At 39.7% G+C, this 18,626-nt stretch overlaps 1 protein-coding gene across 2 annotated transcripts in view; it reads left to right on the top strand.

Moving 5' to 3' along the window:
• The window catches only part of FGF13 (fibroblast growth factor 13), a 513,728-nt gene that overhangs the window by 437,827 nt on the left and 57,275 nt on the right, over positions 1-18,626 (top strand). Inside the window, exons 1-3 of one of the 2 annotated variants that reach the window (XM_063083446.1) lie at positions 2,492-2,678; positions 4,571-4,681; positions 9,970-10,073. In XM_063083446.1, coding sequence (XP_062939516.1) covers positions 2,492-2,678; positions 4,571-4,681; positions 9,970-10,073 — 402 coding nt within the window. Of the gene's footprint in view, positions 1-2,491; positions 2,679-4,570; positions 4,682-9,969; positions 10,074-18,626 lie in introns of those variants that run through there. The other variant, XM_063083445.1, reaches the window with a different exon arrangement.

The raw sequence follows: 18,626 nt of genomic DNA, 5'->3' as shown, positions 1-18,626 counted from the left end.
GAGCTTCTTCTGACCCCTCTGTTGGTGAGATGATTTCCCTTTAAGGTACCTGGAATTTAACCAACAATCGCATACATTCTGAGCCAGGAAACATCCTCCTACCCTTCAGAATCAATATAAAGCAGTCATTCATCACTTATTTTCAACAAACTTTTATTGAGCATACACTACGTGACAGGAACTGTGCCAGGAGATGGTAATATAGCCGTGAGCAAGACCCAGTCACGATTTTCAAGACGTTCAGGATCCAATGGGAGCAGACCAGGGTTTTTCCCCCAGGAATGAAAGTCTGAAGAAGTGGATACTTGAATTGAGGTGGTGAAACTCGCTTCTAACGTGTCCTCCCTTTTCTTTTGGAAAAGGCCTAAGCACAGAGGAATTAAGCAGGGAATGTCAGTCCCTTTGGCATCAGGCTCCTGTAACCATTCATCTCAGCCCCTGCAACCTTTACCCAGCCTGCCTTTCAGACACTCAAGGGTGCTTCTGATGGAGCAAGAGACATTTCAAGACTGGGAAGAAGTGGAAGGGGAGATAGCAGCAGCTTTCCCTGTGCAGCAACGAAATCTGCAGAAGGGTCAGGTGATTCAGCTCTGAGGGGCTAAGAAGCCTGAAAGAGTTTCTGTGTGGCTGAGTCCGAGCTTGTGGGGAGGTCAGGCAAGAAAAAAGGGCAGGAGTCTGGGGATAAGCTGAGCATTTGGTTTTGCATTTACATCAATTCTGAAAAGATCTGGGCGGGTGGGGGAGGGCTGTAAGGAGTGCAGTAAAGACAGTGTAGTGGCAGCTCCAAGAGAGAGCAGCCTTACTATTTGGGGCTTCCTTTTCGGTCTCAGAAATCAAGTAAAATAGTACAACAATTGTGTCCGTTTGAAGGTAGGGATGTGGATAAGCATCCCTTTGCTTTATTCCTAACCTCTAAACCCCTTCTTTCTTCTCCTCCAGAATAAATATAGCATAGGGAGAGGATAGAACTTGTGAACAGAGTGAGGCCAGCAAAAAGCCAGACTCGATCTCTGGGTTGGAGGGAAGGAGGAGGCTGACTGAGTTTGAGGGGCAGAAACAAAGAAGGAAAAAGTCTCCAGGAGACTGGAGATGGGACAGAGCCGAAATAAAGAGGCTCGGCTATGCATTTCCCAAATACTCTGCTTGGAGCCCAAACCTGAACGAACAGATGAGGGGGCGCGGGGGAAGAACGGGGTTCAGACCGCGCAGATTGGCCTGGAATGAGGAGTCAGTGAAGACCACTGGGTGGCAGCGTGGCGTGCGGGCGCAGCTCTGCAGTGCCTGCTGCTACCGCCGCCGCGGGGCCGAGCCCGTCTGGGAGCCCTGGCCTCTCCTCCAGAATGGCTACAAGTGTCGCCATGCAAAATAGCTCAGCGGGGGTGTGTGTGGTGGTGGGGGAGGGGTGTTGGTGAGTCCGAGCCTGCGGCAGGGGTCTGGGGAACTTCCCAGGGGCTCCAGCCCAGGCGCAATCTGGCCAGCTAAGAGTCAACCACGAAAGAAACACCCCCACCCCGCCACTCCCCATCGCCGAGCAAACCCCCGCTCCTTCAATCCAACTACCTCATCCTGGTGCCTCCTGCATCACTGTTTCCTCCCGCAGCTCCTTTCGGGAAAAGGAGGAGAAGGATTGGGGCGATGGGGCAGTGCCTAAGCCCCTACAGGTGTTGTTAGCCCAAGCGGCCCGCTGGGGCCTCGGGGGGTGGGGCGGGTGGGGGCGGCCCGGGCCGGGAGGGAGGGGCCGCCGGGGGAGGGGGCCGCGGAGAGGCCGTCGCGCCGTTCCGGAGGGTGCCTGCGGCGACCGCATTCCTGTGCTGCGACTGTGCCGCGCCCAGAGCAGCAGCAGCAGCAGCAGCAGCGAAGATGCGAAGCCGTTACCTGTTTGATCCCTGTCGGAAAGCCGGCACGGGCCAACTTTTCCCGATCATCGGGCGGCGAAGTTGCAGGGACTAGTGAAGAGTCGGAGGGGCCAGGGCGAGGGCGCGCTCCCCGCGCGCTCCTCCTCCCCCTCCCGCCGGCCGCCCGCGCTCCCGGCCTCTCTCCCGCCCGCGCTCGCTCCCTCCGCCCGCCTCCCTCTTTGAGCCCCCTCCGCGCGGCACCGGGTGGGGGCTGTCGCCAAACTCCGACCCGAGCCGCTTGGACTTGCACAGTGTCCTCGGGGCGCAGGGGCCGAGCGCACGCAGTCGCGCAGCTGAGCCTCCGCCCGCCGGTCTCGCCCGCGATCCCGGCCCGCGGCTGTGGCGTCGGCCCGGACCCAGGCAGCCCGCAGCCCGCTCGGAAGCCGGCCCACCGCCTGAGGAGCTCGGACGGCATGCCGAGCCCCCTCCTCGGCTGAAGCCCGAGTGCGGAGAAGCCCGGGCGAGCGCAGGCGGAGGAGACCGCGGCGGCGAAGGCGCGAGACCCAGCCGGCGAGCGGCGGCGGCGAAGGAGGAGGAGGAGGCGGCGAACCCAGAGCGGGGCGGCTGAAGAAGTGGTGGTGGTGGGCGTCGTGGCCATGGCGGCGGCTATCGCCAGCTCGCTGATCCGGCAGAAGAGACAAGCCCGTGAGCGCGAGAAATCTAACGCTTGCAAGTGTGTCAGCAGCCCCAGCAAAGGCAAGACCAGCTGCGACAAAAACAAGTTAAATGTCTTTTCCCGGGTCAAACTCTTCGGCTCCAAGAAGCGGCGCAGAAGGAGACCAGGTCGGAAGGGGCTTTAGCTTTTTTGAGATTTTCTCCATACTTTACGAGTGTGGAGGGGGTTGGGAGGCGGGTATGTCGGCGTAGATGAGTTTGTCGGTGGCCCATCTTGTGCGGATGAGGCCACCTAGCCGGTGTGCGTGCGTGGGAAGGCAATTGCCTCCCGCCTCCTTAGTAACAGTAACAGGCTTGCTGCATTGCAACTGCCCCAGGACAGGTGCCGAGCCTGGGGGCACACTCTGCCCAGGAGGCGTGCCCGGTGGGCTCTGGGCAGGCGTGACCCAGACATGGCTATCGTGTGCGTGGCGTGCTAATTGCAGGCGCGGAGCCGGACCGCCACCATCACCCCCCTCCCCCTCCCGCCCAGGAGAACCCGGGGAATCCCTCTCCTGCCTTGATCTCTGCCTGGCAGCCCCTTCCCCTCCAGCTTCCATCCCCAAGGGATGTGGCATTCCGCTGTCTAGGCATTCCATTTCTTTGATTACTTTTAAGCTTTCCGGGACAGACCTGACTTGTGGTGCAGTTTGAAATGTTTGCGCGGGGGGGGGGGGGGGGGGATTCTAGAACCTTGCGGCAAAGAGCTTAGTGATCTGGTTAGACTAGTAAAACTGTGGCTACTTGCTGCTAAAATGCAAGATTGAAGAACTTAAACTCCTGCTCTGATTGTGGGTCCTTTGGAACCTTTTCGGTGATAAGAGTAGCGCGATATTCTGGCACCAGGGAAAATTCAGACTGCTCTAGGTGTCAGGTTGCGTCAAGGTAGACCTTCAGGCGAACATGCGGGTTATTTGCCAATCTTAACCAAATGAATCTTTCACACTATTTTCTTACCGTTTACTAGATAAATATTACATAAAATCAGACTTACTCATCGATCTGTCATTTCTACATTTATGTGTTCTACACACCCTGAAATGAAAAGGCAGACATACCTTTTCTGTTTGTACAAAGTTTTCAATGCATTAGCTGTAAATTAGGCTTGTTTTAAAAAGGCTTAAGCTGTTGCAAAGCCTGATTATGTGACTCGAATAATCACGTAAATATTTCAGCGCAGGTGTCTGTATTCAATAAAAGCAAATTTTGGTTATTAGTTAATTAGCGACTTGATTAATCTGTGGTGACTCATAATTGAAAATCATTTTAATTAAGAACCCATATTTTAGATGATCATATTTCTGATAGTCAATGAGAAAATAACTATGAACTAATTCTCTTTCCTCCCACCAACAAAATCCCTGCTCTTTTCACATCCATTTTATCTAAGGATAATTAATATGACAGGGTATGATGATGGCTGTTTTATTTCCTCTCCCCTCCTTTTTTTTTTTTTTTTTTTTTTTTGTATTGAAGTCTCAGTCTTCTAAATACAAATCCTTTGATAGGGTTCCAGGTTATTTATGCATTTTCAACCTTTTTAGAATGGAGATTATTTATTGAAATTGCAGTACTTTTGAAGGAAGCACTTGCTAGTGGGTTTTTGGTCCCTGCTTGGCAAACAACTTTAAATTATCTTTGTTATTTCTCCTTTTCCTCCCACGTGAAAATGGGCACATTGCTAAAAGGCAGAACATGCCATTTGCCAACCCATTCCGAATGCTCAATGGGATAGCATAGCACTCTGTAAGCCAAAGGACAGGCTATCAGAAACTGTAGACACTGTCACAAGCCTTAGGGCTTTACCAATGTTGTGAAGTAGAAATCAAATGTTTCTTCAGTGTGAAGATTTATTATGAAACCAGGAGTTTGTTTTCTTCCAGAGGATTCTTTTAAAAAGTGTAGCTCGACCTTTTCCACTAAAATTTGTTAATGAGATTAGAATTTCGAATTCTGAGTCTTTTCAACTACATACATATGCACAATTTATCCATTGATCCAAATTATTGTTCTCTTTGCAGAGCCTCAGCTTAAGGGTATAGTTACCAAACTATACAGCCGACAAGGCTACCACTTGCAGCTGCAGGCAGATGGAACCATTGACGGCACCAAAGACGAGGACAGCACTTACAGTAAGTGACTGCAAAATAAATAGTATATGCCAGCATTTTCTTGACATTGCGTTCTTTTTATTTTTTAAAATAAACAACCCTTGCTCAATCCCGAAGTGAATGCAAAATATGGTCACACTGCATAATCCTGTTTACACAGGTTAACCTAAAGGAAGTTGAATATGAAAATATCTAAAAGAGTGAACTAGAGCAAATAATGTTGACACCATCTGAAGAACAATCCAAATGTCATCTCCATGGTAATCTAGATAGATTTATGGCTGTCCTTTGGATTTTATTACTTTTTACCCACAGAAAATATACTCACCCACACACTGATCCTGAAATAGCATATTATCTCTACTCTTAAGAACTGGTCTGATCCCAAGAGAGAGGAGTGGCTTTATACCACGAGAATACTTCATTACAAGCTTTCCCCTCTGCTCCCCCTCCACATACACACTGATAACTCTGAGACTAATTGGGATTTTAACATTGAGATACCTCCACAGGTGGGTAAAGGGATTTCTTTTAGTACTTTATTTTTAACCACGGTCTAAGTAAAGACCAAATTGGAGACAATGATGGTGAATCTAAAAAGGAAATGCATCAAAAATAATGTCAGTTTTATTTCTAATTATTAAAGGGAACGTGATTCCAAAATGTTACATAACCTTTTATTATATATGCTTTATTTATTTGGAGTAATACAACCATAAACTCACAAATACTGCAGCCTTTTCTTCAGTGCTAGCAGTTGGTGGGTTTTTGGGGTTTTGTTTGGGGTTTTTTTTTTTTTCTTTTGGCAATTTACAAATTTTTGCTGACCTATTAAATGTTTTATGAGGCTAAAACACTTAGTTCTCACAATTTATTATGTTTTTCCCGATTTCTCCTGAGTTTCCCTCAGACTTTGATATGAGGTCTGAATGCGAACAAGTATTCTGCAGCTTTTATAGAGATGAGTGGCTATAGACAGCAATGCCATAGGCAGGGGTCCCAAAGTTAAGTATTAAAGAGTTTCACACCTTTTATAAATGCATCCTGGATTGATGCCAAGCTATGACCTCAAGAGGAAGCCACCTTTAATTACCCTTGAAGGAAGCTCTCTTGGTACCTAAGATGAAAAGCCTCCATCCTAAATGGTTCTTCACTGTTTTGCAAATGCTGTGTTATTATAGTGATATTAAAGTTTTACAGAGAATCCTAGTTGTTCTTTTGTGCATACTCTTCTGTTTGAAGCAATTAGCCCAGTGTAACTAAAGGAATTTGCTATAATCAGATAACAGACATTAGTATATGATGAGTAGTGATAAAACATTCCCATAAATTATATATACAAATTGGTGTTTGGGGAAGGAATTAGGGGATATAGGCTGCTCTGTTTTGCAGAGCGCCTCAGGAAAACCGTGTGTTAGGCATCACTGAAGGGGAGTTCATGATTAGCTGCCAGTGAGCCCCACCCAGTCAAGTTTTCCCAGAGAAGACATATTTTGGGTCCAGTGTTCATATGTATTTCCTGACGAGGAAAAATTAAAAACAAACAAACCAGATGATTCATGTGCTATGTCTTATTAACAGCAATATGCCAAACTCATCAATATCACACTGTATGTAATCATTTTAGGAGATAATCACACAACACACAGACGTAAATCAGGGCTCTATTTCTTACTATGGAGCTTAAAGCATGTAGTGGGTTTTGACTCTTCAATTCCTACATGTGCACAGCTTGTACCTTGGATTACCTTATAACTGACAGATATGCATGGTATTTGTGTGTACTAATGGTACTGGAAGACCTTTAAAGAACATAGCTTAATAACAAGAATCTGCGTTTAGGCAGGTTGAAATAAAGAGAGGTGAGTCAACCAGAGGTAAGTATTGCCTTAACATGATGCATACAAATGGAAAGTATCTTAAAAGGAATAGCAAGTCAGTGAGGCTTGATTCTAACCCTGATGCTCAGAGTGACCAGAAGCTAGGAAGCTAAGTTAGCTTATCCTCCCATTGAGGATATTGTGGGGCACATGCCATCATGAAACAAGAATGTTTAATGATTAAACTGATCTGTCAAAATAGAAGTCATAGCCATCCAGATTTGTTCTTTTTCCCCATAAAACCAAGCAGTTTTCTTGGCATTGATTTTTTTAATTAATTATTTTAAACGAATGGAACAAGAATACAAGTTGTTTTTTTTTTTTTTCCCAATTATCACTCTTCCATTTATATACTATGTTCTTAATATGTATTCTTGGTATTATGTTTATGTATTTTTTACTTTTCTTATTTTTATTAATTTTTATTATTTTTCATCTTATTTTTCTCATTTAGTTCAATTTGATTGATTTTATGTTATTTTAATTCTGATAGAGTTAGCAAGATTGTGGTAAAATAAATCAGTTTACATTTACCCAGATATATCCATTTCTAAAGACATATGTTTGATATTATGCATTCAAGCTTACCTTATGCAGATTTATTACAATGGTAAATGTCAGTCCAATAAAATCTCATCATGAGCAAATAAGCCATTATAAATTATGTATTTTCCACTGAAAAGGAAAAGATGAAGACGTTTCATGGCAGTAGTTTTATTATATCTGTCTGCCTTGGATGCAGTGAAGGCTATTTTAAAAGAATAGTTTGCCCTTTTTCTTCAAACCTGAGTGGCATTGCCAGTTCAATTTGTCAAGTCTTTCCAATCTACACTCATAAATACTTTTATTAATTATTCCTTTTGGGAAATTGACCTTAGCCCAACTGACGGAGAAGCATGGTTTCAGTATTGTCTTCAGCAAACATCAAGTGCCACCTGGGTACATGGCTCTGAAAAAATGGTCTCTTTAAGGTAGAAGGTATTTAATTGTTTTTACTTAGACACAACAGAGAACAAACAAGAAACAAAGGCACTATTATTTATTAAAAGTTTCTTCAAAACTGACTGAAATGGAAGAAGAGATTTTAGGAATTTAATGAATGTGTTTTAAATACATAAATGAAATCAATTATTTTCTTCTTATATTCAGAGTGTTTTTATCCTGACCAAAATAATATCTTAATTCCATGAAGGAAGGGGACTCCAGATATAGAGAAACAGAGGCATATAGGAAGATACTGATTCTGTCCAAACTTACCCCTGATATAATTTCTTTGCATTTTTACCTGGAAAGAGTGTCTCCTTTAGACAGATTTTAAACCGGCCCTGTTTATTATCTATCTTGAATGTCTAAAAAAAAAAGAAAGATTGGACTAATATGACTAGCCACTCTACATTTGCTGTCTAAGTTTTGTATGGTGGTGGTATATGTTTTTGAATTAGGCATGGATTGCTGATGTTCTTTGCTTCTCTTCCTCCTACTGTTGTCTGATGTTCGAAATTTAAACATTTCATTGCTCATTAAAACCCAAACCAGAGAGAGGTCTGGGAACAAGGTGAAAATCAAATCAATCTCTCTCTCTCTCTCCCCACTTCCCTTCCTGCCCCCTTGCTTGTTACAAGCTGCGTTAAGAGATATGAGAAGGTTCAGAATATTGTAAAAAATGAAGTTCTAGAAACAATTTGGAATTTCATTTATCATTCTCTGTCATCTAATACTATGACTAAACTAGGTTTCAGGCATATGTTGGTGTTGTAGTTGTCAAGTGGTATGTAGTGACATGGCTTTTAAATAAAATCCATATGGAAGTTTTAGTTTGGTTTTTTAGATCTCTTAATTTTCTAAGTATGAGCTTTTATATAATGGGATTGTGATCTAGTACTTTCCAAAAATATATTATCATGTTTTCACCATACAGATTGTTATCAATTCACAAATGCGTGCTGAGCACCTGCTGTGAACAAGTCATCGTCAACAGAAAGAAATATGACATATACATGACATGCTCAAAGATATTAGACTTCTTGCCTGTGCATTGCATTGTCAAATATAGCATGAGATCCTGGCTTGCAATCTGTGCAATTTGCTTTCCTTTACCTCACATAACAGAAGGGCACAGCTTTTAATATGATGAGTATTGAATGAAGTGCCATCAGTGGCATGTGGTGGGAACATTTGTATTTTGAACTGTACAATATGTCCTAGCTCCTCTTCGGTAATACCCTGATTTTAAGAGAAAGATACTTTTTAGGTTCACCAAGGAATATTTAGTACTTTATTAATATTTCTCATCCATATTACCCTACGTACTGCAACGGGATATATATGCACAGAGATAAGCGATCCCAGAAAAGCTATGCTTACCCGTGGGGTGACTTCTTTACATTTTCGTTCACAGAAATGATAGCAGACTGATGTAGCATTCTCAATAAATGTACAAAACAAGGCAAAAATCATCATCATTGGTCCATGACTCCTGAGAGAAAGGTGCACAGGCTATTTTCACAAAATGTGTATGGCAAGCACTATGTTTTAAAAATGTACCATTTTATTTTTATTCAGGGTGTGGGAGGGAGTAGACAGCTGGTAGTGGGAGGGCACCCACTGGTTGTCTCCAGTGAGTGGTATGAGGTTGTGAGGAGAGCCTGGGTATGAGTTTCACACAATGGAAGAAATGAAGGCCTCACTGGCACCAACTGGCTGCCCGCTTGCAACTATTTTGCAAAAAAAAATAATAAAATAAACCTCTCTTAAGTTCATTGTTTTTATTTTTATAAACTTTGCTCTTGGAGACTAAAAGCTAGGAGCCCTTTCAATTCTATCTTGGAAAATGTTGGTTCTTTAAGAAATACTACTCTGGGAACATAGGACTACAAAATGACTTTTTTGCAAGGGCTGAATTTATTTTGGGGTTTTGTGCATTGGAAATAATACAGATAATTTACATGAGGGCATTGGAACAGTTAGTATCTGTTCTAAGAGTCTAGGAATCTCTCCCAAATGGTTAGGTCTTAACTGTGCCTGTGAGAATTTCAGCAGTTATCTAGGGAAGCAGTTTAAAACCATAGTTTGTTGAGGATGGTGCTATTTAATGTATAGACCGATTCCTGGAACTGGATATTTCCAGAAGAATCAAGGTTCCTCACCTCCAACACTATGAAAACCATGGAATTATGACCAAAGTCTTCCATTTTCTTCAGGTTGAAAATATGTCGTTATAGCCCAGTTACATGACTACAGTCATGAATCAAGTACAGTATACGAAAAGGTAGAACGTGACCCTATCTATCTGTGTGAGTATCAATACATATCTGTCTGTCCTCACCAAGTACACAATACTTTTGAAAGACCAGACGGTCCTGCTAGAAACATTGAAAAGCTCTGAAATTCAGAATTGTAACATCGTTTTCACATTCTTTTTAATTTCAGCTCTGTTTAACCTCATCCCTGTGGGTCTTCGAGTGGTGGCTATTCAGGGTGTTCAAACCAAGCTGTATTTGGCAATGAACAGCGAGGGATACTTGTACACCTCGGTAAGCCTTACACTGTGTGCATGCTTTGACTATCCTAGTTTTTATCTGATATGAAATAAAATGTGCTTATATATGTGTGATCATTGCTGATTTCTGTGGAGGGGAAAAGTGTTCTGTGGAGGGGAGAAGTGTTCTTAATGGCAATATCTCATTTGAAAGGACAAATTAATTTCCTGTGAAAATTATATCTGTTACTTATTAATCATTTGAAGCTAACATTTTTAGTATAAAATTAATGATTCATTTAACATTTTTGCATATAGTGTCATCTGGGTTATTATTTTATGTAGCGTATAATAGTCTGTCTTACTGTCTTGTTTTGCAGCTGTAAGAAGCAAAGCCATTCCTATCACTCGGTTCAACATATTTTTATCCATGTTTACTCCTAAAGAAATTAATGAGGTTTCTCCCTCAGATCAACTAAGACACAAAGACCAGCTCTATAAGTGTTCCTAGAGTTTTATTTCTTATCCTCAGTTCTATTAGGACACTATTGCTGTCTGCCTTTACTTTAAATACTATTTTTCCATCAAGCACAGTTCAACCTCTCCTTACCTAAAAGTCCTGCTTGCCCTTTTCTTACAAGCCAGGAGTGAACAGAGTGAAAAATGGAACTTTTTTCAGGTGAATTTATAAAGAGTGTAGACTCCAATTAAGTACAGAACATGGGGCCAAATTTAACTTTTTAAAAGGAATTTTAAAGTTTAAATATAGTCAAAAATGGTACAATAGAAGAGTTAGGATTTCATTCCTACCAGTAGATGTAGTTTCAGATTACAGGAGATCATTTCATATATTAATATTTTTTAATCTTTGTTTTGAATTCATATGTTTAAAAAAAATGATAGGATGTTTAAAACGGAGAAAATTGCTTGTCAGATTCTGTACTAGCTAGCCTTGAAGGAGGTTATTACTGTGACCCTAGAAATCTATTCCTCAAGCTGCAGATAAAACACTTACCTTTAGCTGCTCTTGCTCTCCCCTGTTCCCTGATAAAAGATTACAATAAAAAGATAATTATCCAGCATATGCCTCAATCAGCATTCCTATCAGGCCGTTTCAGAGGCCTGGTTGCTTAATAAATGTAGGAGTTTTAGTCTTTTTACTAAATGAAAGATTTGAATTTATTGCAAACTTCATGAAATCTGTCACTTTATTAATATAGTGCTATTACTATAAATGATAGGAAAAGGGATTTATTTTTCAGATTTGTGCATTAAGGTAAGATAATTTAATAATGAAGGATTTTAAATAACCTCATTAAGATCAACAGACTACCTCAACAGGACCAGATGCAAAGGTAGGTTTTTAATAAAAGACATGCTTTCTGAAACTATATTTTGCAGGCATGGGAATGAAATGGAATATATCAGGCATACTTTTGAGAAGGCAGATGCAAGATGGCATAGGAGATAATTACTGGTAAAGCATCCAGAATTTCACTGGGTTGTGGTCACTATTATGGTTCCTTGATGAGAAAGACTGATTAGAAATAAATCTTGCAACAATACGTGTTTTAAAAAAACACATATTTTGGAAATAGTATTGAAATAAGAATGGGAAAAATCATTTAAATGAGATAATATGCCAGGTACTCCCACTCAAGAAAATTAGGCTATTCATTATTACATTTAGGGGAACTGATACTGAAAATCGATAGCCTGCCATTCAGGAAACTGGTAAATATCAGTGTGAGTTCATTTCTAAGAAAGGCTTCCCAGGGGAATCAGCATTGTAGATTGATAGGCCTCCTTTCCATGATGAACAGGCCAATAGATGGCAAAATGTGGAAGACTTTGTATGCATTTCCTATTAAGGAAAAGGAACTGTATTTTGGTTATGGAGAAAAGATGCCTGATTGATGATCTTGGAGGTCATACAGGGAAAAAATATCCAAATTAGTCTGCTTCAGGAAAGAAATCTGAATCTTCTCCAGGATAAATTTTCCAGTTCTTCCATTACTCCTTATTGATTGTGGCTTGGAGTCCCTTTACCATGTCGATCACCATCCTCGGTGGGCAGTCCATTTTATTGTCATCTTATTTAAAGTGTGGTTCTCAGACACTATTAAAATGGAGTTCTATCCTAATGATTTCAGCAACTCATATTGCTGAGCCCAGAAAGCCCAATAAAATATCATACTTTATCAAGAAGAAAAGGCAACCAGAGGGAAAGGCCCACTCTTCCTTACGTGAAACCCTGGCACTTCACTACAGAAATACTGTGTGCAGTTTTGTTAACTGCCTCTTAAGCAAGGAAAAGGAGGACAGTAGAATGACCTAAGGAGAAAGGAAAGATAAGCAATGGAATTAAAGGACTACTGATGTGGGCTAGTGGGGGGAAAAAAAACTGTTAGGAAGTTATTGCAAATAATCTTGATGAGAGGTGACTAGGGTCTGCCCTAAAGCATTTGCAGTGAGAATAGGTAAAAGGAGATGAATTGCTGAGATATTGTAGGGGTAGAATTATCCAAATTTGGCTGACTGCACAGATGGAAGTTAAGTGTTTTCAGGTAAAGACTTTTCAAAACTCTGCACAGTAGTGCTCAATGGGTTATCAGGAGTCATAAGGAAGAAGGAGAATTTTACCTTTAGCATGTATTTGGGTTGGTGGTGAAGCTATTAACGAAATGGGAATTTTTAAAAAGGCAGATTTGGGGAAAAAGATAACCTGAATACAGCCCGCAATCGATATTTGAAAATAGAGACCTAGAGCTTAAGAAAGGGACATGAACTAGAGATAAAATTTGGGAGTTATCACATGTAGGTGGTGGTTGATGCCATGGGAATAGTGGAGAGAATGTGTAGCCTAAGAAGAGAAGTGAGTTCGTCAAATAATATTATGAAATACCATCCTGGAAGCAGCCAGCAGAGGAAGTAGTAATTATGACAGATATAATGGTATTGCAAAAGCTAAATGGGGAGAGAGTTTTAGGAGGAGTTAGCAACGTCAAATGCTTCAAATAAAACAAGTAAAAAAGGAACAATGAATTTATGATATAAGGGTCCTATGTGATCTTAACAAAAACACTTTCAGTGGGGTAGTGGGAACAGAAGCCAAACCATAGTAGCTTGAGGGGCTAATGGGAAGAGAGGAAGTAGAGGCAGTAGGCATAGAATTTCTAAGGGAAGGAGAGACATGGATGAGTATTTAGGGGAACACACAGGGTTAAAGAAAACTTTGAGGGATTTTTGGTAGAGGATAAGACACTTGAATATATCTCTTAGCTAAAGGAAGGGAGCCAGTAGAGAGGGAGTGATTAAAGAAATAGGAAATGCAATCCTTTATGGAGTGAAGCCCCAGAGGAGATGGGAGGGTGATGGAATTAAAAGGATAAGTGAAAGGATTAGATTCACCTTGAAAAGAAGGGACACTGCTTCTGTAATCGGAGGCAAAGAGATGAGGATGGATGCAGATGTACGTGTACAGGTGCAGGCGTACATGTACATCTGCAGGTGATGGGTGAAGAAGTGGAAGAATTTCGTGCTGGATGACCTGTATTTTCCCATTGAAGTAGAGTGAGAGACCATCTGTCGAAAGTCAGAGGCGTAGAGATGGCATAGGTGAAGGGTTGTCACAGCTGTTTTAGGAAAGGGGAGAGGAAACAGTTAATACCCAGGGGTCGGTAAACTACAGCCATGGGCCAAATCCAGCCCATCTCCTGTTTTTATAAATAAAGTTTTATTGGAACAGTTACACCCTTTCATTTACTTATTGTCTATGGCTGCTTTAGTGCTACAACAATAGAGTTGAGTAGTTGTGACAGAGACCTTATGGCCCACAAAGCCTAAATTATTTATCAAATAACTTAGCCCTTTGCCAAAAAAGTTTGCTGACCCCTACACTCTAATCAGAAAATGGTTATCAGCCTTAGCTACCCGTCAGAATCACCTGGGGACCTTTCAAAAATTCCATTCTCTGTGCTACACAAGGACCAATTGTATCAGAATATCTTAGTGTGAGGACTGTGGATGAATATTTTCTGAAGCTCCCCAGCTGATGCTTTTGTTCAGCCCGTGTTGAAAATCACTGATCTGGGGCTAAGAAAAATGATTGCTGAATAGCACTGGGGACCCCCCGATAATGTCAGAAACCATGAATTTATATGCACTTTTTTCTTTCTTCTAAATTTCTGATGCAGATTTTTTTCTGCTTTTGTCAGCAAATTGCCTTTACATTTCTGAAGGACTATTTCTTGAGATGATGGAAAATGCTGATACTTGGAAGAGCTTTTTTATTTTATCACCTTTTCTTTTTTCTATCTTCTTTTGCATTTCTGCTTCTATATCCTTCCTTCAGTTTCTTTTGAATTCAATTTTACATTTTTTTTTTTTTACCATTTCTTTCCTTCTTTTTGTCCATTAAATAAAGAAACAACATCTCCGTGTTGTTATTGTTACAGAGATAGCAATTTACTTTCCGTGATTAATCTCAGGATCTTGCACTGTACCTTCCCCTCCCTTTTTTTCTTGTTACCATGGGGGACAGACTTGATGTAGGCTCAAGTGGCAGTGAGAAACCATCTGTGGCACAGAGAATCATAATTAGCCATTATTTCATAACATATTTACTTTTGTCCATGATAAAACCGAGTCTTTCTGGAACTGCAAGTAAATTATTATTCATTGTGTATAGAGAACTTTGTTCTTATCTTTGTTTTTTCTTTACCAGTAACGAGTTGTACATAAGCCTTTGAGAGTTCCTCAAAACTTCATAGTATAAATATTTAATAGCATAAAGCTATTTGTAATAAATTTTTCAAGACTGCTTGAAATAAGTAAACATTAACTAGAAAATCAAGAGTCTTAAATATGAAAAAAATTGTTAGTGTGCTAGTATCTATTATAATAGAGGGATGATTACAGACATTAAAAACAGGATAGTGAAAACTCAAAGTTAAACCAAAAGCATTTGGTTTTGATTTTGGAATGTTCCAGAACTCACTAGCAGCAGCTTTGCACATCTGATTACTTACTTTTCATCAAAATTAGTTTTCCATTTTCATAGTATGCAGTGTTGCTTGAATTGGGGTTGGGGCAGCCAAAATGTAGACAGGTAGAGATCCTTTGACAAATAAGCCTTTTCAATTCATGTATTTCCATAGAAGACACGTAAGGGTGGTTTTACTGCCATGTTTTATGGTCCTGGGACTACCATAGCAAACTAGATGCAAGATCAGAAAGCAGGTCTCCCTGAGAGTCAGCTTGACACCATGGGAATAAGGCAGCATGTGTTCCTGATCCCACAGGCACAGTCATACTTGGAATCTGAACTAAGGGGACGTATTTTCCTTCTCTACTGGATTATTTCCACAAACCATAAATTTACCAAGTTTCTTTTCCCATCACATGGAGTTGGCCTTATATATCACTCACGACATCTTATGATACAGTCTCCTTCAGAAGAATCACTACCAGCCCCTTAGTAGCTGTGACATCTTAACTTTACTTGTTTTAATTTTTTGAAAACTTAGATTTGCTTCCCTTTAAGCTTAAGAAAGTCATATGACTTAAGTTAATTTTTAGATTAAATTAAAATGCATTTTTTTAAAAATAATTTTATGATTTCTCAACACCCATTACAAAAATCTGGCCATTGTAAAATCAGTTAGAATTGCTATTTTAAGCAAACTAAATATTACAAATATGGATATTACATGGAAAACAGCTCCATGTGATCATGCCTCTAACCATACTACTTTTAGAAATACATTTGTGTATTGACATGTGTGTATGTATAAATACGTGCGTACATACACTTAAGATACTTTTGCTGGTGGGCAGGGATATGAGAGCCTAAGAAGCAGCTACAGATAATCCAACTATTAGGTGTCTTGTCATTGTCCTTGTTCTCAAAGACACTGACATCGAGATTGTTAAGTCATATGTTAACATTCTTGGTGACTTCAGAATGCCTGTGGATGTCCCATCTAATAACCTGGTCTCTGAGCTCTTTGACATTTTAAGCTTTAATATTATTTTGCTTTTTTTCAACCTTCCCGTTCTCATGGCCATACCCTTGGACCCGTCTTACTGCAGGTCATTGACCAGTTTTCCAGTATCCATGATCTTTTTCTTTTTTTAACAGCTTTAATGTGATATACTTCACAGACCATAAATTCATTCATTTCAATTGTATAATTCATTCGTTTTTAGTATATTGACAAGTTTGTGCAATCATCACCACTGTTCAATTCTAGAATATTTTTGTCAACTAAATGCTGTAATTATACCAATTAGCAGACACACTTCATCCCCTCTGCCAGGCCTAAGCAACCACTAATTTAGTTTTTTTTCTATGTTGATTTGCCTATTTGGGGCATTTCATATAAATGAAATCATATAATATGTGACCTTTTGTGACTGGCTTCTTTCACTTAGCATAAAGTTTTCAATACTCATACCTGTTGTGGCATGTATAGTACTTCATTCCTTTTTATGGCTAACTAATATTCCATGATATGGCCGTACCACATTTTATTTATTCATTATCAGTTGATGGACATTTGGATTATTTCCCTGCATAGCTGTTTCCTTCCCATTGTTCATGTCTTCACTGGAATGACATTCATTAGAAAGGCCATCTCTGACCACCTTAACTAAAGTAGTACATTTACTGTCTATATTATCTATAGTTATCTTCTTCAAGACCTTACCACTATTTTAAAGTACTATTTTGCATATTTGTTCCTCATCCTCTCTTACGAGATGTAAGCATGTTGAGAGCTCATATTCCTGTTTTTTATTTACTACTGTATCCCTAGTGCCTCAGTGAGTGCATGCTACTGGTTTCTCAAGAAATACTTATTGAGTGACTTTTGTTGGACTCAGAAGAGAAAGATAGGTGTTGCCTCATAAGCCCAGTTCTAATTACTTTTTAAAATATTTTTTATTTGGAAATAATTTCAAACTTACAGAAAATCTGCAAGAATAACCCTAGTACAAAGAACACCATGTATCATTTACTCTGATTCATTTTACCCCATTTGCTTTACTATTTGTTCTATCTGTCTATGTCTATCATATTTTCCTTAGCCATTCAAGAGTATGTTATATCCTGGCATTTTACCCCTAAATATTTCAGTGTGTATTTCATAAGAATAGGGATATTCTCTTATATATCCATAGTATAGTTATCAACTGCAGTAATTTTAACATTAACACAATATGTTTCCTAATCTACTGTCCATATTCCAGTTTTGTCAGTTGACAAATATGTTCCTCATAGCATTTTTTTCTTCAGTACAGGATCCAGTCTAGGGTCAGATATTTGCATCAAGTTATCATTTTAATCTCCTTTAATCGAGAACATTTTCACAGCCTTTCTTTGTCTTTTATGACGTTGACATTTTTAAAGAAAAAAGGCCACCCTCTTTTCTTAATTTTTACTTTTTAAATTTTTTTTTATTGAAACATATTGAATGTACACATTTATGGGATACAGAGTTATATTTCAATACATATATACAATGTGTGATGATCTATTCAGGGTAATTAGCATATTCATCATGGTGAAACTTAGTAATTTCTTTGTGATGTGCTCATTTGATCTCCTGTCTTCTAGTTGTTTGGTAACATGCAGTGACTGATTGCTAATTATAGATTTCTGAGTCAACTGTACACCAATAGGACTTATTTTTCCTATCTAGCTGTAATTTTGTTTCTATTAACCAGTCTCTTGCTATTTCCCCTACTCCCTTCCCTTTCCTGCCTCTAGTAACCAGAGTTCTTCTCTCTCCTTTCAGTAGTTCAGCTTATAATTTATCTGGGTTTTTTTTTTTTTTTTTTTTTTTTGGTTTTGTTTTTATCTCTTTTTTAGCTCCCACTTATGAGTGAGGACATGCAATATTTCTCTCTGTGCCTAGCATATTTCACTTAACATAATTTTCTTCAGACTCATCCACGTTGCTGAAAGTGGCAGAAGTTCATTATTTTTTATGGCTCAGTTGTATTCCATTGTGCATATATGTCACATTTTCTTAATCCAGTCATCCATTGATGGATATTTTTAAAAAATAAGCATTCTCACTTTGGGATTTGTTTGGTGATTTTAATAATTGGATTAAGGCTAAGCATTTCTAGCCAGAATACTACGTAAGCAATACTATGTTCTTCTTGAGGTATCACATCTGGAGGTATTCAATGTCCATCTGCCCCTCATTCGTGATGTTAATTTTGACAATCCATCAAGGTGTTATTTGATTTTTCTGCTGTATAACTCTTCATTGGGGGGTGCTGGCAACTAGTAAACAATTCATCGAGAGATGCTTTGAGACCATGTAAATATCCTACTCCTAAGAACCCAGTTTTTAACATTATATTTTCAGAAATCCCAAACCTCCTTAGAAAAGTAAGATAATTAGCCAGTACACTGAGAAATGACCAATGATTTCCAGATAAGTCTCATATTATTCATATTATATATTATTTTTTATTGATAGCTAAACTGAAATAGAAAAATTAATGTTTATCTTAAAATCAACCAGTATCATAAAAAATAGGATGCAGCAGCAAAGGATTTTCTAGGTTCAGCATTTTAGTGATTGTGCTTAAG

This window comes from Cynocephalus volans, chromosome X (assembly GCF_027409185.1).
Source record: "Cynocephalus volans isolate mCynVol1 chromosome X, mCynVol1.pri, whole genome shotgun sequence".
NCBI classification, from domain to species: domain Eukaryota; kingdom Metazoa; phylum Chordata; class Mammalia; order Dermoptera; family Cynocephalidae; genus Cynocephalus; species Cynocephalus volans.
This window is presented reverse-complemented; position numbering and strand designations above follow the sequence as displayed.